Genomic DNA, 26,934 nt, shown 5'->3' on the forward strand with positions numbered 1-26,934 from the left:
GTATGCATTCCAAAATAAAGCTAGGGAAGTTAGAGTTGTATGTTACCACACAATTAACCACAACCTAGGAAAGTAGTATAGAGGGCAAGGAAATGCAACTCATTTGCTGAAGCTGCCAGGCTCCCGAAAAGTTTGACAGCAGGTTGTATTTTTATGTTGTATGTTTGAAATTTTCTACAATAGTAAAACGTAAAAGAAAGCTTCTATTTCATTTGGAAAGCTAATTATTTTAGTTTATGGTTCATTTTTTTCCCCAGAGCTTCCTGCAGACTGTGGGCTGATTCACAGATAACCAAAATATGTAAGAGTGTCCAGACAAAAAAGTACTTTAATAATAAGACATTTAGGGTAGAAGAAGTAGTCATTATAGTCAAGATTTCTGTTTTCCTCTTACTTGAGATATTGTTCAATGGCATTCTAGTAAACAGTAGTGAACAGGAGGCAATGGTAAGAGAAGTGGTAACATGCCCAGGATAATTAATTACTAAGCAAGTGAGAGCAGCTAGTATGGACAACCAATGACTTTTTCTCTTAAAATATTTTTAAGGGTAGGTTTATTTTGAACTGTTTGTTAAAAGTCTATTTGATGTGAATTCTATATCTGATAACCTATACTCAATTACCATTCACAAACTTCATACAGATATGTTAATACAATTATAGAACTTCAATACTGTGATAATAGAACTTGAGAACTGAAGAGCACACATTTCTTCACGAATTTATTATATAAAATGCCCCCAGAGTATTTGATTTCTCTCCTTCTTTCATTATACACAAGCACATGGATGAGACGCTCTTTAAGATGACTGTAGTATCATGAGAGTCCCTTGCATCAAGGTAGTGTACATACCTTAACAGTGTTCTAAAGGCTGGCCCAGAAAACAACAACAACAAAAAAGTTACCTTATCACAGGAAAGCACTGTTTTCTTTTTCCTCTAAATTATGATGAAAAATGTCACTGTTTTATTTAGCATTATGGTACATAACAGATCTGTCTCAATTACTAAAATAATTAAAATAATCCTGAAAGATATCCTTTTTCCCCTCCAGTGATTTGAAAAGCTGTATTTTTCCTGCCAATTTCAAACAAATTATCAGGTTGATCTATCGTAGTCTGTTAAAACAATCATCAAAGCACAAGCTCAGCACATTAGCTGTATGTAGCTTGCAGTAAAAGGATATAACCGTATGTCTCTCCTCAGTTAAAAATACATAATCCTTTTATTTTATATTGCAATAAAAGAAATTAACATCACAGACACAGAAGACTAGAAAGGGGAAACTACTTACTTCTGAACGTCCAGTAATTTAAAACTATTTGTACTTTTCCACAGTACATAAAAGTAATATTTAACACTTACTTTTTGAAGTAAAACTTAATCTTTGGGGATATACAATGTAAATAGGACTTAAGAGTAATAGTTCCATTCATTTCCAGGTCTGCTTAATGTATGATTAAGTAAAACAAGGCACAATAGCCATCCTTTCCATTATGTTGCAACACTGATCATGTGCCTTGATAAAATGGCTGATTAGACAAGATGATGGCAACATGAAGGGAAGACTTTGGATTGTCTATTTAAAATGCAGGTAATAAGTAATTAATAAAAAATTTATTTTAAGTGCACTTTCACATGCTTTGCGTTTATAATAAACAACAAACTTCCTAGCCTTCTTGCAACAGGCTTGACTACCATTTCTTTTGGCCAAATGCACTTTTCCCCAGTAAACTTAAAACAACAACAACAACAACAACAATAACAACAACGACAACAAAATAATCCCTGTCCTTTCATATACTAAGAAAGAGGATTGGCTACTGAAACAGTTCATTGCAAGACACATGAAGACGACATACTGTGGCATGAGTTGTTTTTAATTTGTTGTGCTGTTACTAAAGTAAAGTTCTGAGGGCTGCAGTTAAAACATTCCAAGTTCTCCCTTCCATCTTTATTGATTTCAAGATTTTGCACAGAAAACTCTTTGGGGACTAGAACAGCAGCAATTGCATCACACTGTTTTCAAGACTTCAAGTTTCAAAGCAAATTGTTTAAAAAAAAAAAAAGAAAAACAACACAGTTCCTGATTTGCGTTAGATACAGGGACGAAAATAGCACATACTTGAAGGTTACACAGTCTACAAATGGTGGCAATATTTTCCTTGGGAGAGTAGTTTTGTTGGTATATATTTTTTAAATACTCAAAAAGGCTCAACTTCAAGCAGTAATAAACACAAGCAAAAGTGATTTAACCCTTAAAATAAATATTCAGAAAAACCTCTCTGTACATACAAGTGAAAGAATAAGTAAAACTTTCACGCAAAAAAAAAAAAAAATTAATAATAATAAAGGATTTGTTCATATAAGTAGCTGAAATCTGCTGTTCCAGCCCACATATCCCCAATAAAGAAGGGAGGCACAGACATAGGTGACTACTGTGGTTCACTATCTTACAGCCTTTTTGTACTGGGACACTATCACCACCAATTTTATCCCTCTTGTTATATTTATTAAAATTTTAAATTTCTTTTTCTTTTCCTTTTTTTTTCATTTTTCTTTTTTATCTTTTTCTTTTCTTTTTTTCTTTTTTTTTCTTTTTTTTACAGCATGCCAAATCCTTTGGCGTAAGTGATGGCCTTCAACAATCTTTCTTTAAGTTTTTCTTTGCTTGAATATTCCGGCAGTAAAAGGACATTAAAGCAAGTATGAGATGTAGGTAACCTAAACAGAGAGAAGGGGGAAAAATAGGAAAATAAATCATGGAGAATATGCGCAGTATTAAAAAATCCTTTTAGATGGTATGTATAGTTGAGATGGTTTGCAATGCAGAGTACACATTAATGAAACCCATAAACTTTTTGTTTTTCCTGTGCAACTACCAAATATCAGTTTGTTATCTATTATTTAATACTAATGATGATGATGATGACTGATAACATATTATATCCACTGAGTTATTATGACATACCAGATATTGTTTTAGGTATTCAACTGTTAGATCTCATTTAACTAAATCTTCTCACAATAAACCTATCATTATTCCCACTACAGAGTTGACATCACTGAGAAGTTAATTTACTCTAAGATGGAGATAATACTCAAACCTGGTTTTCGAGATGTCAAAGTCTGTGTTCTTTAATGCCAGTTGGAAATATTCTTGGGAATATGTTTATATAAATGACTTAATAACAAATATAAATAAATTTACATTAAAGCTATTATACATCAAAATAATGTGGAAAACTGTAATAGAAATGTCTCTATTCATTCAAACCCTTAAATATGCTACTGTTCATGTATGACACTCAACAAAAACGTTAACTTTTACAATGAAGAAAGAACAAAATTCAAGGTCAAGATTATGAAGTTGGATTCAAATGTTAAGATTATGAAATCTAGTGCTGAACAATTTTCTGAGCCTCAATTTAACCATTCTTAAATAGATTACATAATATGGCTTTCAATTAAAAAAACTCTGAACTAAAAACTGGATGAATCATATCAATTTGCAAAATTCCAAATCAAGTGAGCCCTGTAACAGTTTAGAACTAGGCCAGTGTTTTAAATATTTCCTCAAACAACAGTAGCAAAATATTCTCTGAACTACTAGTTCATATGATTTGGAGAGCTCCATGTAAAACTCTACAGTGCTCAGAAGCTCCTGGGCAGTTCCCATGTGTTTGATATGGAATGTACGGTTTTTGGTATATAGTCACAACTTAATAATTACCTTTCTGTGTCTGGGCCATTTTTGGCTATAATCATCTTTAATTTTCCTAGTCCGCCCACAGGTGCTCTGTCTGTGCCTGTTGTAAACTGCAAGAAAAGTCTTTTCTGCTCATCTGTAAATGAATGAACGATTTCCCAGAACTCCCTAATGAGAAAAGATAAGAGTACTAATTTTAGTTTGGCATTCATTTATAACTAGTACTAATATGAGTTTATGATTTATTAAAACCGTATTAGAGAGATAACTTGGAAGTTATATCAGAAATCCTAAACATTCATTCCTGTTGGTCAAGGAGCTACAAATTACTTATGCAAATTTATCTCATGGAAATACTTAAAAGCATAGTTCATGGTGACATTACCTAGAACAGTAAAAACTGGTAAACCGAAGTGTCCAATAACAGGAAATAATTATGAAAACTATGGTATACTCATACTGTATAATCAGTAACAAACAAAAGACAAACCCAAAACCCAATCGTGTGAATTGAAAATATGAGATTTTGGGGGGAAAAGGTGATAAAGATTAAGGTCAAAATTAAAAAAAAACATACATAAACATTCGTAATAGTAGGCATACGTTTTTTATATAAACCAGAACACTTGTTTTGTCACTGTGGAAGTGGGGATGGGGATAATTTTGATATTTCTGCTATATGCAATGATTTAGTCCCTGGCATTCCTAATACCTATGTGATAAAAGTCATGTTGTTATAGCGATGCTTGTTATACTCATTCTAAAAACAAAATGCAATTCATTAAGAGCAATCTTGGCATGCTTGTCTGAATAATGAGGTATCCATAAATTTAACATATGCACTAATCCTCAGCTAGAAAAATTTCAAGATTTTAGAAAAAAATGTTAATTGGTCAAGGAATACATTTTAATATTTATTTGAAAAGCTCTTTCCAGAATCTTGGCAGAGAACATCACACTTCCTACATGTGTAATTATAATTCTAGTTTCTGATATCCTAGTATTCCAGTACACAATTTCTATTATTAAAATGCGGGCATTTTTGTTGGTGCAATGCCAATGCTTCTAACAGGGTTAACAGCTTTATTAGACTTCCTGGCTCTCCTTCAATGTCTTCCCACTTCTTTTCCGTGACATTCTAACATCCTCCTCAGTTCCTACAAACCTCCCATTCACCTAGAGAAAACAATAAAGAACTACATCATAACAACAGAAAATTAGACATGGAACTTGCAGATGCATTTTTCAGGAAGAACTAAAATCATTCCACCGTCTAGATCATTCCTACTGGGTGGCTGACAAGAAAAGGTAAGTCTCCTGTGTCCCAGAGCTCTCTACCAGGGCAGAATGGCTCCCTTGCAAATGGGTGGTAATCAAGTCTTCTCACACTGTAAGAGTGCTCTGAAGCCTAACTGAACTAGCCACACCTGAAAAGGCAGATAGAAGGGTACCCTGACCAGTTTGCCTACATTATTTATTTATTTATTTGGTTCCTTCTATAATTTAAAATTAGAATTTAAAATACTGGGGTTACTATCAGTTTATATAATGAAAACATTTACTGGGCAAAATTCTTCTCTTCCTGTAAGTGCTATGTTCTATATTAAAATTCTGAATTAGGAACAACTATTTAGAAAACTGAAAATGAAAAAAAGCTTCTGTATTTCTACACTAAGTGGCAGCTTTATGGGTCATATCCCATTTACATCACCTAAAACCTATTCAGATCAAAAAGGAGAGAAAATCCAATAAAAACACCCATAACCTAAGCTTAGATTAAAACTAGGAAAACAGAGCAGCAAACTCCCAACTGACATGTAAGTTATGAAGGGCAGAGCCCTACCCCAAGAGCGAACTACTAAGGAAATGTTAAGAGCACTGGCAACGGGGTGGCTAAAAGGGCAGGCCTTGGAAAAGTACCAGGGTAGAAATGACATATAGGCATGATGCCTGGAAGTGATGGGGAGCACCCTGGGAGACAGAGGTGCCCCTTGAAAGTAGCTTCGCTATAAAGGAATGGAAGCAGCTAATGAAAGAGGCCCTAATTAAACAAGTTAGAATTGAAGAATCAGAAGGTGCTAGGCCACATAACCATATATTAAAGAAACTGCTGTTACCCTAATAACAAAAGAGGGGACCATTTAATCAAGAGACCACTAACGCCACCCAAACTTCTCCCCACTCTACCATGAGATCTACTAATAGCAGGTCCAGAAAAACTCAACCAATAGAAACAGAAATCAAAGAAACAGAATTCCAAAATCCAAATAAAGGTATTATGAAACAAGTCCAGCAAATAAATAAGAAGCTAAATTATCTAGCAGAAAAAAAGTATACTTGAAAAATTCAGTGAAGAATGGAAAACCTTAATTCCCATATTCCAACATGAAGAGAAAATGCAACAGCAGATAGAAAAGAACGCCATTAATTAGAAATACAAAACTTAGACATGAACAAAACTGAAAGAGAAATGAGAATACTTAAATACACTCAAGAAATATGCAAAATAAATTTGGAAACAGAAGGTTCACTTATAAGGTGACCAAAGGAAAAGCAGTCTGACCAAAATTTCTACTAGGGACACAGAGATTGGAAACAAAAGAACAAGAAAAAATATATATATTTGGAACATATATATGGAATAATCCATGTATGAGATGATTTACTGTGACATTACTTCTCATAGCAAAAGACTGGAAATAAACACTACATTCATGAATATTAATAATCTATACTGCTTTCACACAGTGACAGTATTCAGCCTTACAAAAGAACATGGAAGATATCTCCACATCGCTATGGAGTCATTTCCAGGATATAATGAAAAAAATTTCCTTGCTCTGTCCCCTGGAAGAAGTCTACATGCACTAATATTTAATAACAAAGGTCATACCTTGTACCCCAAACTGACTTTTAAAGATGCCATTCCCCAATAATTTCTTATAAAAATGATTTATTTCAGGCTTAAGAGTTAAAACTGCTCAAGGTGAGCTAAAAATTTCAAAATGTAAAATGAAGTGATGTTAAAAGCATACCAAGACTAAGCAGTTTGAATATTACTAAGAATAATGACTGTGAAACACAATCAATATATAAAAATCCATCAGTTCAAAACGATATTCGGAAAGAGGAAAAAAAACAAAACCAAAAATGAAAACCCCCCAAAAAAAACCAAAAAACAATTAAATGAACTCCAAACTCAACCGTCACTATTGAAATTATTACATTAACTTCTTACTCTAAAATATTTAATTACATTTTATTGTGCTTTTTCAGTAAAACTTTTACACAGTAATCAAATAGCAAACCTAATGAGGAAAAAGAATAGCAGGTATATATACAGAATGAACAGAAGAAATTTTTTTTCCCAATTACCATTTTGCAACCCCCAGGGAAACGATGGATTCAGGTAAGGATACTAACAGATACGAAAAATCAGAAGAAACATAGACTAAGGGGTTTAGGGAAGATGATGGTGGCACAGTTATTTTGTTTTCGGTTTTTTTCAATCTTCCTAATCTCTCCCATAAAATCAGAGCTAACTGGATGGAAAATGGAAGACCTACACATAACACCTTCAAAACTAGGTGACAAGATATCCTCCCACAAATTCTTCCATGTAAATGAAAAGGAACACACCACTGACAGCTAGAATACCTAGCTGGTATCCGTGTCACTGGGTGGCGAAGCAAAAGGAAGGCAACTGGTTTCTTACAGCCCTGGGAACAAGGGAACCTCAAAACCACCAACCCACTGGAAAGCACAGGCCAATTTGAGAAGACAGCTAAAAGAGAGTTATTCAATTTGTAGGCAAATGCAAGGGGATCATGATACAGTAAAAGGTCTGGGCCCTTAAAGCTCTCAAACACCAAAATTCCCTTCTAAAACTGAGGAGAAACTGCTGGAAATAAGGTCCAAATTCACCAAATCAAGAATAAAAAGGCCAAGAAAAATTCAAATAAATGTGGGGAAGGAGAGCAGAATAGGCAGTTTCAGAAGACACGAGGCTATACATTATGTACTTTTTTTTCTTTTTTAAAGCATTTTGCAAAAACAAAATGCACAGAGCTTTCCTGAAGCATGAAAATGCTGCCCTGGCCTATCTCTACCTCCTCCAAGCATGAGAAAATTCATCTCACTTAAGAAAAAAAAAGGCACAACAGAAAAAGATCACAAACACTAAGAGAGTTACTAAAAAGGAATAATATGTGCGTGTGTGCATGAGAATGATGTCTTTATAGAGAATAAAATTACACCGAGAGATCTGCCAACAAAACATATGAAAACTGGAAACAAACCTCAATGAAGCTAAAAATTTTTAAATAATAATAGAGGCTATGAAAGGGCAACTAAGAAACAAAATTTCAGAACAAGGGTAGTTAAAGAAAAGATTTTGGAAAATATGACAGAACTAGGGAGTAACTGTAAATAAAAAGAAAATAAATGTCAAATGGAGGAAACTAAAACTAATCTAGAGGAACCATAGGATAAATAAGCACAATGATAATATCACAGAAACAGAAGATAAAAATTACTTGAATCAAAAAGAAAAGAAGCCATGCCTGACAGTCTCCTTCTCAACCCAGAGACACAGTTGGCAGGGGATATCTGCCACAATTGGTGCTGGCCTGGGAAGTGCTCCCCTTCTTGTGAGCCCCAGAGTGCCTCCTAACCCAGAGACACTGAATGGCCATCAGCATGAGCAAAGGGGATCCTGCCACAATAGGCACAGAGCCCAGGAAGAGCTCTCCAGCCCCATGGGCTTGAGACACCATGCAACGCAGCCTGGAGAAGCTATTCATTCGCATCCCTCAAGCAACACCACCATCATGGACCACAGGGAGCCCCCATGGAATGAGACAAATAAAGCAGAGCAGAGTAGTGCCACAAAGGCTCTGAAAACTAAATTTGTCACTGGAACTACAACCCACAAAAAGTATGCCAGGACCTGCATGCTACACTTGGAATAGGATGACTGCCTGCTAAAGTAAAAAAGTGCAAATAGGACCCAGAATCTCCTAACGGACATAATCCAAAACTACAACACGAAGGAAGAAAATCAAGCAGTGTCAACACTTGGATGACTAAGATGTTGGAATTGGGGCACCTGGGTGGCTCAGTCAGTTAAGCGTTTGCCTTCGGCTCAGGTCATGATCTCAGGGTCCTGGGATCAAGCCGCGCATCAGGCTCTCTGCTTAGCGGGGAGTCTGCTCCTCCCTCTCCCTCTGTGCTCGCTCTCTCAAATAAATAAATAAAATCTTAAGAAAAAATAAGATGTTGGAATTACCCGACAAGGATTTTAATGCAGTCATCTTAAAAATGATTTTACAAATAAAAGTTCTATTGTTTCACAAATGAAACAACAAAACATCTCACAAAAGAAACAGAAGTTATAATTAAAAAGAGGCAAATGCAAATTATAGGACTGAAAAACACAGTAAGAGAAAAATACTGGATGGACTCAACAGTAAAGATGACAGAGGATAAAAAACCGAATGAGAGGAAACTGGAAAACAAAAAAACAAAAACAAAACCAAACAGGTACTTGTGGAACAATGACAAATGACTGAACACTGGTAATACTAGAGGCCCAGAAAGAAAGGAGAGTGGGGCTGAAAAAGTATTTGAAGAAATAATGGCCGAAAACCTCCCATGTTGGGCAAAAAACCAACCCACAAATTGAAGAAGCTGAACAAACCCCAAATGGCATAAACAAAACCACTCTTCAGCAATAAAGGGGAAATAAAGATATCACCAGACAAAGGAAAACTACAAGAATTTGTCATTAGCAGACCGGTCTTTGAAGAATGACTAAAAGGAGTGACAGAAGATGGACTCTTAAAGCAAATGGAAAGAAAAAGAGAAATAGCAGAAATATAGGTATATACAACAGACTACCATTCTCATCAATTTTGTAAATCCTATGTGATGACAGATACAAAAATTATAGCATTAAATTATTATAGCACAAAAATTATAATAGTATTAATATTCAACATAACATGTAAGCAAGGTTTCCACACTTCACTGGAAGAGATGTTGATCCACTTTCACATAAGCACACAGCAACCAGGAAGAACGCTATACTGAACAATACAACCCAAAAAACACTACAAATAAATCAAATAAAAAAAAAAGTTTGAGTAACTAAGTAACTCATGGAAGGCAAAAAGACGGAAACAAGCAATCATAAGAAGACAGAAACAGAAAACATAAAATGGTAGACATAAGCCCTAACGTATCAATAATTACCTTAAGTATGAACTGTCTAAATATACCAATTACAAGGCAGGCTGACAGAGTGGATGAAGGAAAAAACAGACTCAACCATACGATGTTTCTAAGAAATTCATTTCAAATTCAGCAATGGATAGGTTGAGAGTAAAACAACAGAAGAAGATACCATACAAACATTAAAAAATATTCATATTAGATTGACAGCAAAGAAAATTACAAATCATAAAGAGGGACCTTATGTAATGATAAAAAGACAAAATAACTCAAAATGGGTATGTCCAAAAAAAGAAAAAAGGTATGTACCAAAACACAGCCTCAAAATACATGAAGCAAAACCTGACAGAGATAAAAGAAGAGATAAATATCAGAAGTAACCTACAGAAATATGCTCAGCTGATTTTTGACATGTGAGAAAGTAATTCATTGGAGGAAAGATAAAGTAGTATGTCTAGACTATGCAAAGAACTCTCAAACTCAACAGTAAAAAACAATCAAGTGCACTCTTGGCATTTATCAGAGAAGTGAAAATTTGTGTTTACCTAAAAAACTGCACTTGATTATTTATAGCAATTTTATTCATAACAGCCCCAAATTAGGAACAACCATGAAGTCTTTCAACAGTGAAATGGTTAAAAAGACTGGTGAATCCATATCAAGGAATAAATACTACTCAGCAATGAAAAGAAACTGTTGATATGTGGAAAAAATGTGGGTAATTCAAGGCTGAGTCAAAAAAAGCCAATCCCAAAGGGTGACGTATTATATGTGGTTCATTTAATACAACATTCTTGAAATGACAAAATTAAAGAAATAGAGAACAGATGGGTGGTTGGTTGTCAGGGGTTAGAGACGAGAGTAGGAATAGGGATAGGGTAAAGGTATGGGTATGTAAGTGTGACTGACTATAAAAGAGCAACAGGAGGAATTCTTGTAGCGACAGAATTTTTCTTTATCTTGACTGCATCCTACTTGTGATATTGAAATAATGTTTTATAAAAATTTGCCACTGAGGGAAAAATGGTAAAGTGTACACAGGGTCTCTGTGTGATTTCTTACAACTGTATGCCACTCTGTAATTATTTCACAATAAAAAAAATTTTAAAAAGTGTTAAAGAAGATTAACAGATCAGATAAGCAGATTTTGGAGGAAAGAAAATCAGTGGAGACAGAGAGCCACATCACATACCAATAAAGGATCAATCCACCAAAAAGACATACTAAGGCTCAAAGTGTATGTACCAATCAAGAGATCTTCAAAATACATAAAGTAAAAACTGATAGAGCTGAAAGGAGGAAGGGACACATCCACCATTACAGAGCATTCAACACCCCTCTCTCTGAGCAACTGGTAGAACTACAGATCAGAAAACCTGTAAAATCATCAACGAACAGAATCTAAATCAACATTTATAGAATATTCCACCCACCAACACAGAATACACAAATTCAAAGTATTAGGAGTCATGAAGACTAAGTTCTCTGACTAGAAAAGAATCAAACTAGAAATCAGTAACAGAGAAGAGGAAAATATCCGAAAACCCTGGAAATTAAACAAAATTTTGTTTAAATAACAAAGAGGAAGTCTCAAAATAAATTTTAGAAACACATACATAGGAAAAAAAGGGAAAATACAACATATAAAAAAATATGGGATATAGCTAAAGGAAGGATGAGAATAAAATTTAAAGCACTAAATGCTTACATTAGGAAAGAGGAAAGGTCTCAAATCAATGTTTCTATCCTCAGTAACCTAGAACGAGAAGAGCAAAATAAACCAAAACAAGGAAGGAACTAATAAAGAGCAGAAATCAATGAAATTAAAAACAGGAACAGTGAAATAAAAAGCTGACTTTTCAATATAATCAATAATTTGAACAAATCTCTCAAGCAAGACTAACAAGTTTAAAAAAGAAAAAAAAACACAAATTACCACTATGAAGAATAAAAAAAACGGTATGATCAGTTCAGATCTGCAGACATCAAACGGATAAAAATGGAATATTATGAACTCTGTACACATAAATTTGACTACTCTAATAAAATGGATCAACTCCTCGAATAACGGAAATTACCATAACCCACCGAATATGAAAGAAAATTTTAATAGTCTTATAAACAGTGAAGAAATGGAATTTGAAATTAAAATGCACCCCCAAAAAGGAAATTTCTAGGCCCAGATGGTTTCATTGGAGAATTCCACCAAACATTTAAGAAATAATTAGTACCACTTTAACACAATCTCTCCTAGAAAACACACCACTTCCCAACTCTTTATGAGGTCAGAATTAACCATGATGTTAAAAAGAGACCAAGACAACGTAAAAAAAAGAAAGACAAAAACTACAGACCAGTATTTTTTGTGAACTTAGACACAAAAATCATCAACCAATTACCAAGTCGAATTTGACAATCCATTAATGCAATGTGCCATATCAAATAGAGGATAAAGAAAAATCATACTTGTTTCAATAGATGCAGAAAAAGCATCTGACAAAAACGAAAAGCCTATTCACGACAAAACTCAACAAACAAGGTATAGAGGGGAACCTCCTTGAATTTGTAGAGATAGCACTAACTACACTAATATCAAGCTTAATAAAGATAAGTGCTTTCTCCTAAATTTGGGAACAAGTCAAAAACAAGGCTTTTGCTTTTACTACTCTTATTCAGCACAGTGCTAAAAGTTCTAGCCAGCATAATAAGGCAGGAAAAAAGAAATAAAAGGCATACAAATTTAAAAAGAAGCATAACTATCCCTATTTACAGAATACATGAATGTCTATACAGAAAACCCCAAGATGTCTCAAGAAACAAAACAAAAATAAAAAAACAAAACAAAACAAAAAACCTTCTAAAATAAGTGAGGTTCAGCCAGGTCAAATGATATACAGTCAACATATAAAAAAAAAAATCAATCACACTTCTATATACTAACAACATATGGAAACCAAAATTAAAAATACAATGCCATTAAAAAATAAAATAAAAATATGATACCATTTACAATCACTACAAAGGAAATCACAATCAAACAAAACATGTGCAGAATCTATATGCTGAAAATTACAATGATGATGAAATGAATAAAAAAAATACCTAAATAAATGGGGAACTATACTGTATTCACAGGTTGGAAGAGTCAACGTAGTAAAAATGCCAGTTCTCCCCAATTTGATCTTAGTGTAATTCCTATCAAAATTTCATCAAGGTTTTTTGTAGGCATAAACAAAGTGAATATAAAATTTATATGTTAAAGCAAAGAGTAGCTAAAATGTGGAAAAGACAAGAAATCTTTCATTTAAAATGGAAGTAAGCATTCTATCTGATGTTAATGCTTACCATTTACCTGTACTGTCGTATAAGTACCGTGCGCTAACCGATTGCGCCACTGGAGCTCCTACTATTTACCTGTACTAATAAAGACAGTACAGTACTGGCAGAGGGATGGATATGCACACAGATCAAGGGAAGACCATAGGGAATTCAGAAAAAGATTCACACAAACATTATAAACTGATTTTTGACAAAGATGCAAAAACAATTCAGTAAAGGAAGGATAGCCTTTTCAATAAATTATATGGGAACAAATGGACATCCATAGGCAAAAAAGTGAATCTTGACTTAAATCTCACATATTATATAAAAATCAACTACAAATGGACCAAGACTTCAATATAAAATGTAAAACTATAAAAATTTTAGGAAAAGAGAAAGACGGGGAGGGAGAGAGAGAGAGAGAATGAATCTTCAGCACCTAAGGCTGGCCAAGAGTTTTATATATGACTTCACCAAAAACATGATCCATAAAAGGAAAAATCAAAGCTCAAAATTAAAAACTTCTGCCATGCAAAAGATTCTGTTAAGATGAAAAGATCAGCCACAAGAGTAGGAGAATGTATTTGCAAATCACCCACCTCAAGAAGGACTAGAATATATGAAGAACTCAAAATTCAACAATAATAAAAAACCAGACATTTCACCAAAAACAATATACAGATGGCAAATAGGTACATGAAAAGATTTTCCACTCACTGCCATTAAGGGTAATTCAAATTACAGTACAATGAGATATTATGACATACCTACCAGAATGGATAAAGCTAATGATTTTGACACCACCAAATGCTGGCAATGATATGGAGAAAGTGGATCACTCATACAATTCCCAGGGAAATTTAAAATGGTATAGCAACTCTGGAAAATAGTTCGGCAGTTTCTTAAAAAACTAAACACGTACTTATCATATGACCCAAGACTGCACTCCGGGACGTTTATTTATACCAGAGAAATGAAAACATGCTCTCGTAAAAATCTTTGCTTAAATGTTTAGTAGCTTTATTCCTAATAGCCAAATACTGACAACATCCCAAGTGTCCTTTAACAGCTCAATGGTTAAACCAAATACGGTACAATGTTGTCATGAAATACTATGCCGCAATAAAAAGGAATGAGCTGTTGATACATGTAAAAACTTTGATGGATCTCAGGAGAATCATGCTGGAGAAGTATAAGTATGCCTACAAAGGGATAGCAACAGGGACCCTTCTGGTGATGAAAAAGTTGTACACAATGATTAATACTGGTTATGCGAATCTATATAATGTAATGAAAGTACGCAGAACTACACATACATAGAAATAAGTGCGTGAAAAACTGATGAAATCTGAATATGGTCCATAGATTGAACCAATATCAATTTCCTGAATTTGATACTGTGCTACAGTAATGTAAAATGTTACCACTGTGGGAAAGTGGATGGAGGGTACACGGGACCAACCTGTACTTTATTTATTTTTTTAAAGATTTTATTTATTTGACAGAGAGAGAGAGAGAGAGAGAGACAGAGACAGGCAGGCGAAGAGGGAGAGGGAGAAGCAGGCTCCCCGCTCAGCTGAGAGCCCAACGTGGGGCTCAATCCCAGGACCCTGGGATCGTGACCCGAGCCGAAGGCAGACGCTTGACCGACTGAGCCACCCAGGCGCCCCTCCAACCTGTATTGTAAAAGAAAATTCCAATAAATCTATAGGTATTTAAGATAAAATTTAAAAAAGAACCCAAAACCAAAATACCTTCCAACAAAGAAATGTCCAGGCCCAGACAGTCTCACTGGTGAATTTGAGCAAATATTTAAGAGAAAAAAAATACCAATCTTACACAAGGAACAGCACTCTTTTCAACTCACTTATAAGGGTAGCAAAAACCTGATGAGTATTTAAAAAAAAGGAAATTACAGGTCAATATTCCTCATGAATAGAGACCAAAAAACCCTTAACAAAATGTTAATAAAATAAACAGAGCAACATATTTATAAACTAACAGGCCACAGCTAAGTTAGGCTTATCTAGAAATAAAAAGCTGATATAGTATTGAAAAATTAAATGAAATGAATCACATTAACTGTGAGGAGAGGTTAATGAAACCTGAATTTGACCAATCCTTTTTAAACAGAAACTCACTATCAACTAAAAAGAAACTGCAGTCCCTGCCTCTCACCCAAAAAGACTAATGAGGACCATTTAAAAAGATACTTCTAAGTCTTTTAGTAGTCAAATGAAATCAGGGAGAGTTTTATCAGTAACTGGAAAACATATACACAAAAACTTGATTGAGAGTCAACATTTTCACATTTTATTTTTATTAATGCGAGACTTTTAAATGTTCATGTTTTACATGTAGTTATTTTCTGAATAATTTATTTTCATTAACTTTATTAGTGGTAAAAGTTGTGGTAGAATTATATTTTTAATATTAAAAACTAAAATATTTCTATAGGTTTTTTATATTACACCAAATGTTATGCTAATTTTTAGCTGAAATGTATTAAACAGCATTTCACTTCAATGAATTCTGAATATTTTAAATGAAATACCAACCAAGATACCAATATTGCCAATTTTTCCCTGGTATTGTAATAACTATTCCAAGTCTTCAACTTCCTACTAGTTGTAGATTCTATTTAATAAATTAATATTTTCATATATAGGTCGACAAAAAAAGAAGTTTGAATTTTGTTTAAAAAGATTTTAGAATACCATTAATGGTGAGAACGATTTGGAAGTTACTGTAACTCTTTTTCACTTGCCTTTCAAATCACACATTAACATGATCTTAAGATATATATCAAGAATTATGTTATTAAAAGCTAGAAATAAAATTAAAACTTTAATTTAAAAAATAATTTTTCCATAAAGAACACACAAAATATTTCCAACTATTCTCAGAGAAACATTAAGAGGCTACAAAATCCAATCTGTGATCAACATCACTAACAGAGATACTACTGCGAATTTCTTGTGACTCACAAGTGAGATTTTCTTTATCATGTTCTCAACCCTTTCATGTGTCAATTTTGAAACTTCAGGGAAGTAGTGTAATAATGGTTGCTTAGAGTAAATAAGCTCAATTGCTACTAGGAATGACTTAGGGTGTACTAACCTTAGTAACCTCCTACACACCAGGATGAAGAACAAAATAAGTAACATTAGAAAATAATGTAACATAATATAAAACAACATAAAATATTACTCATCTCTAGTTACAGTTGATACTCATTCTGGTGTTCACACTTACTGGAGTTTTAGAGCAATAACCTTCAGAGACAACCTCCAGGAAGTTATGCTTGCATTCCTCCCACCTTATCCCACCAGTGGGCATCAAAAAAGCATCTTTGTTCCCTTTTACCAATCTCCACAAGCCTTTGTCTTTTAAGATTGAATAGTGTAGTAGAGAAAAGCAGATAGTATGGTAGGAACAGCGTTTGTTTGGAAACAGAAAAGACTGGGAATCTTTGCATTTTTCTATTACAATCTGGGGCTCAGTCTCTTCAGGGGTAAAAGAAATACTAATATGTATCTTGGCATGTGATCATGAAGATTAAATAAAGTAACATTTCACACAAAAGGTGCTTCATATGGGGTAGAGAGTAACAGTTCACAAACACAGCATTCAAAAGAAAGGAGAAATATTCAGACGGTAGCTCTATTTCCATCATTTTCTAAACATCAGTAAGCACATACTAGTCAGAATCACTAGGAATATTAGATAATTTAAATCCCAAATGCAGAAGAAAACATGTGACTTACATAAAACACTTCATTCAAGAAAAAAAATAATAAGAATAACAATAAAAATGGTGATTATATTACAAATACACTTCTAATATTATAGATTGAGAACCTGTGAGTTTGCTTATTTGCTAAGTCTAAAGCATGAACTACACACCCCTTTGATGAATTAAATCTTCCTTTTAAGAATTAAGCACCTCACCTAATCAGAACAGAGTCCCTGGTATAGCCACCGTCATATTCCGTAGTTTCTTCTAGTGCTTGGAAATCTAGATTCTGCAAATTCAAGAAAATATGTCTTAACATATTTACCACACCATTACAAACAATAAATCAATAGGATATTTTTGCAGACACTTTGCTTTCTTACCCGGCTTCCACATATAAGCAATTCAATTTCCTCTGGTCTGAATAAATACTTTAAGGGAGATTCATTGGTCACCATATGAAAACCTCTCCGAAAGGCTTTGAACTGTTTTTCTACTGATTTATTGAGAATGTAGTCAGAATAGAGATTGACAAATTCCTGCAGAAAACATTAACCACAAGAACTTCTTATAATAAACACAACGAGATACTGGGCTACATATCCTTTTGTTTTGTTTTTATTTTCCCAAAGAAAGAGGAACATTCAAGAGTATTTTTAAAGATTCAAACTTTACACATACAAAGGAAAATACAGGCATACCTCAGAGATACTGTGCGTCCAGTTTCAGTCCACTGCAATAAAGCAAGTTATTGCAATAAAGCTAGTCAAATGAATTTTTTGGTTTCCCAAAGTGCATATAAAAGTTATGTTTACACTATACTGTAGTTTATTAAGTTTGTAATATGGTATGTCAAAAAAACCCAATGTATATACCTTAATTTTAAAAATACTTTATTGCTAAAAATGCTAACCATCATCTGAGCTTTCAGTGAATCATAATCACTGAGCACAGATGAAATACAATAATGATGAAAAAGTTTGAAAAGTCTGAATTACCCAAGTGTGACACAGAGACAGAGACAGAGTGAGCAAATGCTGTTGGAAAATGGTGCTGACAGACTTGCTCAACTCAGGGTTGCCATAAATCTTCATTTAAAAAAAAAAAAAGCAACACCTGCAAAGTGCAATAAAGTGCAATAAAACAAGGTATGCCTGTATCTTTAACAATTTCACAGCTCTCTGCAATAGCCAATATTGAACTATAAAAAGGTCATGTACATTAAATTACATATGTTTCAATTTTGATATTATATAAACAAGACAATATAAAAGCTGGGCCTCAATACAATTTTGAGTCTCTCAACCAGATATGCAAACACAAGAGACATTTAAACCATGTATACATCTATTCATAAAAGCTAACGATTCCAAGGTACCAGATTTGAACAAACCAGGAAGCCTCATGTTGTCTATGCTAGAATATTTGAGAAGCTGCCTACTATATCCAGTTCAGCAAAAATGTTGGTGTTTTACTTGATACATAAGCTATTGTACCAAACCATAAAAGGTAAATGCACTTTGTATCCTAACTTAGAGCATATTTTATCAAAAATTATATTATTATAAACTGTTTTTAAAAGCTTAGTATATATTTATCTTAATTTTCCTGTCATGTTCTGGGTTATTCCCGTTTCCAGACGCATACAGAAAACATATATCTGACTTAAAGAACACTTTTCACTAGTGTTTTTAAGTCACATATGTATGTGTATACATTAAAGGCAACGATCATTTGTTGGGTGAGAAGGACCTTAATCATGAGCTCCCTGTTTCCCTCCCCTGTACAGTCTAGTATCAGAAATACACTGCTTCTTGCTTTTTATTACAACCACACTGTGTCATTCACTATTTCCTAGTCCTGTCCTCTTTCTTAAAAAGGGGTTAAGTGCCCAACTACAGGCTCTCATATCAGCTTATAGCCAAGACTCAGAAAACTGTGGCTATTTCTTTTATAAGAATTTGATTACTTGATTTCTTGAGTTTTGTATGACCTTAGATACTTCTTTAAAAATTACAAGCATATATGCTTTAAAACTGTTAATAAAGAGACCAAGACAATGATGATATTAAAACACTTATTACCTTCCTGTTTTCATTCGTAATTGGAATTTTATCACCATTTTCCTTTAGATCATACATCATGGGATTACCAAAGAGGTCTGTCTGAGATATCTGGAAAGTGATCATCATGTCATCTTCCACATTCCCTTCATATTCCAATAAATCTTTTAAACTCTGATATAGGACCTAACAACCAGAAATGAAAAATTAGGTTACCACAGAACTATAAAATACAACAGTTTGTATCCCTCTTCTTTGGAAGCAAAAAAAAATTGACAATAAGAACTAAAGCATGGAAAGTATCCTCTCTGTCCCCCAAACAGTTTACAATACAGAAAAAATGACAGTTACTGATGTGTCCAATTCTCTGTTGAGAAAACAACAGCGTTGTTTAGCAATGGATTTTTACCACTAAATCAATTTAGCAATGGATTTTTACCACTGTGCTCTATGAGAGAACCTCAAAGGTGTCTCAGTTAGGGAGGAGTTGGAGACAGAAACAGACTTACTAACTGTAGCCAGCAAACCCCTTATCCAGAGCAGCTCTGATTTCACCTGGCAATCTCATGTGGTTTCATTTATTAAAAAAAACAAACAAAAAACCCCCAAAACCAAAACGACATGTTTAAAAACCCTTTTCTACAGAATCAATCCTACAAAACCTGCTTGCTGACTGTTATACTAAATTTCCCCTTTGAGTTTTTAAGTGTTCATGGTACTTCAACAGATTAAAACAACCTTATCTTACTACGTATAAATAATTAAAAAATGAAAATGATTCCAAATGAAAACTTTAAATTTTTTACATAAATTAAATTTTAGTTTTGCTTTTAAATAAAATCTAAACATCAAATAAAAAATTACAGACTTACAGGGTGAGAATCTCCCAGGTCACGAAAAGTTCCTTTTTTCCCCATTAGCTTCCTGTAGACAACCATGGGAAAATGTACATCCAGTATACAGTTATTGTAAATAGCCAGACCCAGCACTATGCCAATTAGAGTGAACTGACCCTCAGTTTCAAAAGAGGATGGGTTAAACCAAAACAATTTTGTAGATTCATCATATGTGAACATACCTATAAAAAATGATTTTAAAAAATAAATTACTTTTATATTTTATTACTGATGAGCAATACAAATATAAATATAAAATAATGACACAATTCATATGTAGTAGGTGTACAAAATTTTTTTCTCTATTACATTAACACTTGAGATATCAAAGTTCAATTATATATGATCGTTACAAATTGTGGTAAATGGTAGTACGTCATTTTAAGAAGCCACGGAAACAAAGCAATGAGCAATTTTGGTTGCATTTTCCAAGAAGTTAGGGAAAATGTTCATTAAAGTTCTCTAATCTTCTACTAATACAAACAATAAATTAATTTGTATTGATATTTTATCCACTGAATGGTTGAAAATAAATACAAAACCAAAGGGAAAAAAGCTTCATAAAAACTTATTAAAACATATTTAATCTACATGTGGTTTCAAAAAACAATTCTGAATTTCATTAAAGAAGTTTCTGTTTTTTCAAAACTGCACAATGATCCCATGAAGTTTTTCTAGCACCTTTCAAACAAAGTCAGGTGAAGCCAAGTACACAAGCTTAAAAAATCTAATGAAGTTAGATTATATCCAAAATCCAAAGCTATTTAATACTTACACATAACTGTGAGCTAATAAATAAAAATAGTTTGCATTTGTAGTTTTCTTTCAATTTCACATGGTCTTCACTATTCAAAACCCAAGCTTAGAGATCTTTTTTGTATCATTCATTTTGAAAACTAGGAATGTTTGGTTTTACTTATCTGAATACCATTACTAAGGCAGAATTATCTTCCCCCCTTTAGACAAATAGAATATCTAAGGAAAAGGATACATGATATTTTTTGAATTTATGACTTTTCTCACTTTGCTAAAATGTTTTTCAATTGCTACTGTGCAACTGAATGAAAATATTTTAAGAATTAGGTCTGAGAAAAGGGCAATTTCCAATAGAACAAACTGTAGAAATCAATATGACACATAAATACATCAATTTATATGATTTTTGAAAGCTTTAAAATGTTTCTTTATTTTCACATTTAGTTTAACTTAAATACAAAAGGAACTGTGATTTGTTCCCTGGATCATAAGAGTATAAAGTAAGATAGGACATTTTTTAAATGAAAGTTAATGTTCATGAAATAAAAGTTTGAAAATTACCCAATTCTTACCTGAATTTGTTTTAGATCTAAACTTTTTTTACACACCCAAGTTACAAGATTCATTGAAGTGCTTAAAACTTCATTTAGATTGTAAATATGTTATTAACAGAGTCAAGAACCGTCCAAAATAAGTACAATTAATTAATAAATCTAGTGAAATCTCACAAATGTATGTCCTTGGTCTCAAGAGCAATAAACTAAAAATTAATCAGAATATAAATTACAGAGGTCATTACTCTCATCTCTGCATATGAAAGATAATTTTAAGATTCAAAGTGATTCCATTTTGGGCACATTTTTGCCAGTCCCTGGAAGAAATGCACCATAAAGAGTGGCTCTTCTAAAATATTCATTTTTGATAGTTTTATCTGCTACCATTTCAATTACCTTACTATCAAGTGGAACTATTAGATATATGTTTTTCTCTTAAAAGTATTTCTGTGTATAACGTTAAGTATGATTTACGACCAATGTTTAATGTGTCGAGACACGAAGGAACCCAGAGTTTAGGTCTACCAAACCTAAGAAGCTCACAAATTAATTTTCTATCACAAAAAAGGCATGGTTTTAGGTGTTCTGATTTACTTTGAACAAATTACATGCAAATTACATAGGCTTCTGATTAATAAACATTAGCTAAAATAGTCTTAACTATATGTCATGAACTCAAACATCTACTTCCATTTACATGTATGTATATATACGACCAACTAAGAATAACAGAAAAGTCAATTCAATGTACACACGGAGAATCAACAAGCTCAATTCTCAAAGCTTAATGAAAATCATATTTGCATTATTCTATGTCACATTCTTCACAATTCTGACAGTACCTTTAGGGGAATCCTTTTGCTGTAATTGTTAGGCATTTAGTTTTTAAAAATAAGCAAACCTAGTAACCAAGTTAGTGGCTGTATTATAGAAACTCAATCAGTTCAGCTACCCAGTTAAGACTACAACCCAAGAAGCTGCAGTCTTTTACCAGTTCTACTTTATCTACTTTGTCTATCAGTAAAGCTCAAATCCTTCACTTTCAGACTGACATATGTAGATCAGTTTTTCCCAAACTGTTCAATAAGAAACATTACTTGGAGAAAAATTTTATTAGATGTGGGGTGGAAAAATGGTTCTGGAGTTCAAGAAGTTTGGGAAAACACTGTAATATTAAGCCCCATGAAATCCTGTAGCAAATAAAAGCCTAATTAATTTGATACCAGTCAGGGTTTCCAAACTTTGAGCATGTACACTTGTGAGACATTCTCAATATTCTTCAGACCACTGTTGTATGAACTCTTATTTCAGAAATGCTGTGATTTTGACGAATGTTTAAAAGAGTAAAAAGAGCAAGGAAATCATACCATTCAAAAGTGTTTTCAATTTATTTACCTAAGAGATAACTTCCTGTAGTAAAATATTTGTCTAAGTAATCTAGTAAGAACTTGAATAAATGAGTGATGGAAATCAGTCCCCCAAAGCCACAAATTCAATCATTATCTGTGATTCTAGGAAATCCATACCAAAACCTATTACTGTTCTTTGTAACTGAGAATATTTAATTTTATAAACCCTGGTTAACAAATCCTTAATTCAAAAAGATATGACATCATGATCACATCACTAAAATATTTACCAATATCTGGATTGAAGATTTCCTCCACAACCAGCTGAAAAAATTCTTTGGAAACACCTCCCTCATCAACTCCTTGTTCTCCTTCAAATTCCACATACAACTGTTTCTTCAAGTCTGCAGGATTTTCCATAGCGATCATCTCTAGCTAATGAGTGAAAAGATAAAAGTGAAAAGAAGATGACTGCCAGTTTAAGGATGAAAGCAAAATAAAAATAAGGAGAAGCAAAAAATAAAAACAAGGAGTAGGGCTATGGAGCAAATAAAAAATACTGACTTTTGGTCTGTTTTAAATGGAAACAGGAAGCAAACTGGTAAAAAGCCAGTAAAGGCAAAGATTCAGTCTCACAGATAATGGAAATATAGAACAGTAAAGAAACCAGCATAGATTTATAAAAGGTTACTTTCTAACTACTGATTTGTTATGAAATTACCATATAGTAGAAAATTAAAATTAGATTTTTTTGTTACTTCTGTATAACAAACCTGGGCTGTAAGGTTAGGACATGGAAAGAAGTCAAGACAGCCAAATACGTAAGTGACTACTCAAACTAAATCATTTCAACAAAAACAATGGAGTGTAGAAGTTTTTGACTTGAAATGTTTGTTAGTATTTCTTTATGTTTAATAGAACAGAAACTAAGGAATTAGGTCTTGTTAATCCATTCAGCCATAAATAAAATAATTTCAATTAAGAGAAAAAACACATTGAATAAATAGGGAAACAATTTATGGTCTCTTATAGTGCTTAGTATAAATTGCCACTTCTTAATGGATCACAACACATCTCATGTACACTTTTTTTTGAAAGCAGATGAGACATACGCTTGCTCATATCCTTACCCTTGATTCCTTACTAAAGTTATCAAATCTAGTATCTAGCATTTTTTAACTATAAATCTTTACCAGATACTGTTTTGTATCTATAGAATAATATACATAGTAACTGATCTCAGTCATTAAGAGATTAATCAGAAAACCCACACTAGATTCTAATGTGAAATAATTACACTGCTTTTTTTTTTTAAATGTATCTGAAGTTTAGTAACAGAATGCCTGACTGATCACCCACCTTATTTGCTACATTGACTTTAAATGCCATTTGGCTGTTAAAAAATTTTTATATTTGCCAAAACAGAATATTTAAGGGTGTGTCAAGTTATTGTAACTATTCCACCTAGAATTTAAAAAATGGTTTTGAGCAATGCAAACATCATCAAAGTAACTGTACTAAAGTCCTAAAGTAATGACTTTAGGTAACAGCACTGGTTTGGACATTCCAGCAGATCTATTAAAAATAAAATCTCGTGAATTCATAAATCAAGCCAGTTGCCCTAGATCAATGTTTTTCAAACTGCTAACTGAAACTCATTAGTGGGTAGCCCAATTCATTTAGTCGTTTAAAACCAACAATGGGAGGAGAAAGTCAGAATGTATTCCACACAGTAATGGCATCTACTGTTTTATGAAACTTCTATTTCAATTGTATGTACAGACAGATATGCACGCATGTACCTATGCTATGCAAAATATCTTACTTGGGATTACAGTCAAAAAGGTTTTAAGAACAAGGGATGAAATGATCTCTTAGATCTATCTTCAACTTCAGAATTCTATAATTCTATGAATTTAGAATCTTTAGCTTTAAAAATGTCCTGTACAACAGTGGTCTCTCATATTTACAAAATCATTTTTATGCCAAGTTGTACTAGGATAACTTATTTTTGTGACAGAGTGCTGTGGAGACCGAGACAGAATACTCTGTACTAGTTCCAACTACCACTTAAGTTTTAAACTTTAAATTTTAGCAAGCGACTCAGGTAAGCCTCAGTTTCCTCATCTGCAAAGAAAAAAAAGGAACAGTACTCTTCATACTGGAAAGATGTGAAGGCTTAATAAAAATATACAACAAAGAGTTCTAGAGTGGGCAATCTTAAGATAACACATCATGTTGCAACCTTTTAAAACAACTTTGATCTTTGAAGAAAAGATTCACAATTTGGTTTTATAGCCTTGTCCCAAGTTTTGAAAATAACCTTGGGGGAAAATAGTTCCAGTTGGAAACCTGTTTCAAGCCACAGAAAATAAAGAATGCTGAGAACTAAATTAGAATTATCAGCTCCAATGTGGTTTACCCATCACGCCAACATCCCATATTGCCATGGAACGCATTCCTAGTTTCCTTCTTCCAGTTCCCACCTGCCTAGGTGTTAAAGGAATATAAGTCAATGTTTATATATGCCCTTATAACACAAAGACAAACCTGCTTATTACATCAAAAGTATAATGCATTCCAAGGTGAAAAAAATGATTATCTGATATTTAAATTATGCTTCCTATAGTTCTTCCTCATTAACATTCATAAATGAGAGTTGACTCCATTATCAATGTGACTGTATCTTTTAAAGGATTTGGTGTTGTTTCTACAGGATTCAGAGACCATGTGTTGCAGTCTTAGCTCCACCAGAGACATTTTACATGACACTGAGACAAATTTATCTTTATTCTTAATATTAAATATTACATTTCTGTCCATCCCCACCAATCTCCACTCTGCTCCCCACCCTGACTGCCAAAAATAATTCAATGCAATGTTCTATAATTATAATTGTAAACATATAGCTTTATCTTTCTGTTACTGTCATCTATAAAATGAGAATGATATATTAAGAAGAAATAAACATGTGAAACACTTAGATGAATTCCCTGTACAATAATGCCTTATAAGTACTAGCTTTTGTTGTTACTGTTACTTTAAAAATTTTTTCAGGCTTGCCTGAAAACCAAACAACCCAGACATTACAGAAAAAGAATATTCAGTAACAATAACACAACAATATATAGCACTTATGTATCAGGGGACTATTCTAAGCACTTTACATATATCGATTTGCTTCATTTTCACAACAACCTTATGTGGCCAGTAATATTATCAACCCGATTTTACAGATGAAGACCCCAAAGTAATGAGACATTCAATAACTTGGTTTCAGTATCAGTAAATGGTAGAACAGAGTTCTAATCCAGGCAGCAAGCTCTTAACTACTATGCCTTCCTGCTCTCCTCAAAGACTAGCAATAATCTTTTTTGAGATTACAAGTAACTTTTATTTTCTTCCTTATGCTTTTGTATATTTTTAATTATTTTTTACAATAAACATATATTTTAGAATCAAATGCAAATATGTAAAAGAATGATTTGAAAAATAGGTAGCAACTGAACACTGCAGATAAAAATTTCCATTATCTATGTTAGATTATAATTCTCAGGTACATATTAAGTGGTTCTGTAATACTTTTATCATTTCTGTATACATGGGTAGCCTACCTTTAAAGAACAATTTTTATTTTCAATTGTAACAAAATCTACCAGATATCATTTTGACAAAGGCCATTATTAAGTAACGGATTGCACTTACTTTTATTTTTCTTAAAACAACAACTTCTGACCCATTATTCAATTAGAGAATGATTTAAGACCTGAACGGTACAGGTGTTATCACTTTCTATAATACATACATACCATTTAAAACAGAATTTTGAAAACCAAAAGCTGTCCTGAATGCAGTAGGATATTTGGAAACTTAAAAGACTGTGTCAGTGAACATTCATTCTGAAAAGGAGAATTTGTATGCATCCTTGAACTGAAATCATTTAGTATACAGACCTGTATTTTTATATTAGATTTTCTTAAAGAGGGGTATATTAATTTAATATGGAGACTGGCAAAAGACAGACTGCTGGGGAAAAATCAACAAAAAAAGACTGGATGTAATGACATCTACCTCTTCCTTATATGACTTCCTCTTCTTACTAAGACTCTTGATTTCATCAATTGTTGGACAAAACGATTTTCAATTTCTGAACTTTTAATTGGCCATGATGATGAAATCCTAGAGAGATCATTTTTTAAAAAATTGATCTGGTATCAAAGCATTCCCAGAATACGTAGGTAGGATAACATCTTAATATAAAAAATCCCACTTGCCAGATTTACAAGAGTCAAAAGGAAAACCCCATCCTTTAAAATCTT

The 26,934-nt window shown here is 33.1% G+C and overlaps 1 protein-coding gene across 11 annotated transcripts in view; it reads right to left on the reverse strand.

Moving 5' to 3' along the window:
• Positions 1-537: 537 nt before the first annotated feature.
• UBE3A (ubiquitin protein ligase E3A) overlaps positions 538-26,934 on the reverse strand; it is a 96,931-nt gene continuing 70,534 nt past the window's right edge. For all 11 annotated transcript variants that reach the window (XM_045795339.2, XM_045795336.2, XM_045795337.2 and 8 more), the window contains 7 exons: positions 22,906-23,050; positions 19,933-20,138; positions 19,082-19,246; positions 17,381-17,536; positions 17,213-17,286; positions 3,734-3,877; positions 538-2,724 (listed from right to left, as the gene is read on the reverse strand). In XM_045795339.2, the coding sequence (XP_045651295.1) occupies positions 2,604-2,724; positions 3,734-3,877; positions 17,213-17,286; positions 17,381-17,536; positions 19,082-19,246; positions 19,933-20,138; positions 22,906-23,050 (1,011 nt within the window). In that variant the 3' untranslated portion in view covers positions 538-2,603. The remainder of the gene's footprint in view (positions 2,725-3,733; positions 3,878-17,212; positions 17,287-17,380; positions 17,537-19,081; positions 19,247-19,932; positions 20,139-22,905; positions 23,051-26,934) is intronic.

The sequence above is a fragment of the Ursus americanus genome, chromosome 28 (genome assembly GCF_024610735.1).
Source record: "Ursus americanus isolate L20-20 chromosome 28, mUrsAme1.1.p, whole genome shotgun sequence".
Classification (NCBI taxonomy): Eukaryota; Metazoa; Chordata; class Mammalia; order Carnivora; family Ursidae; genus Ursus; species Ursus americanus.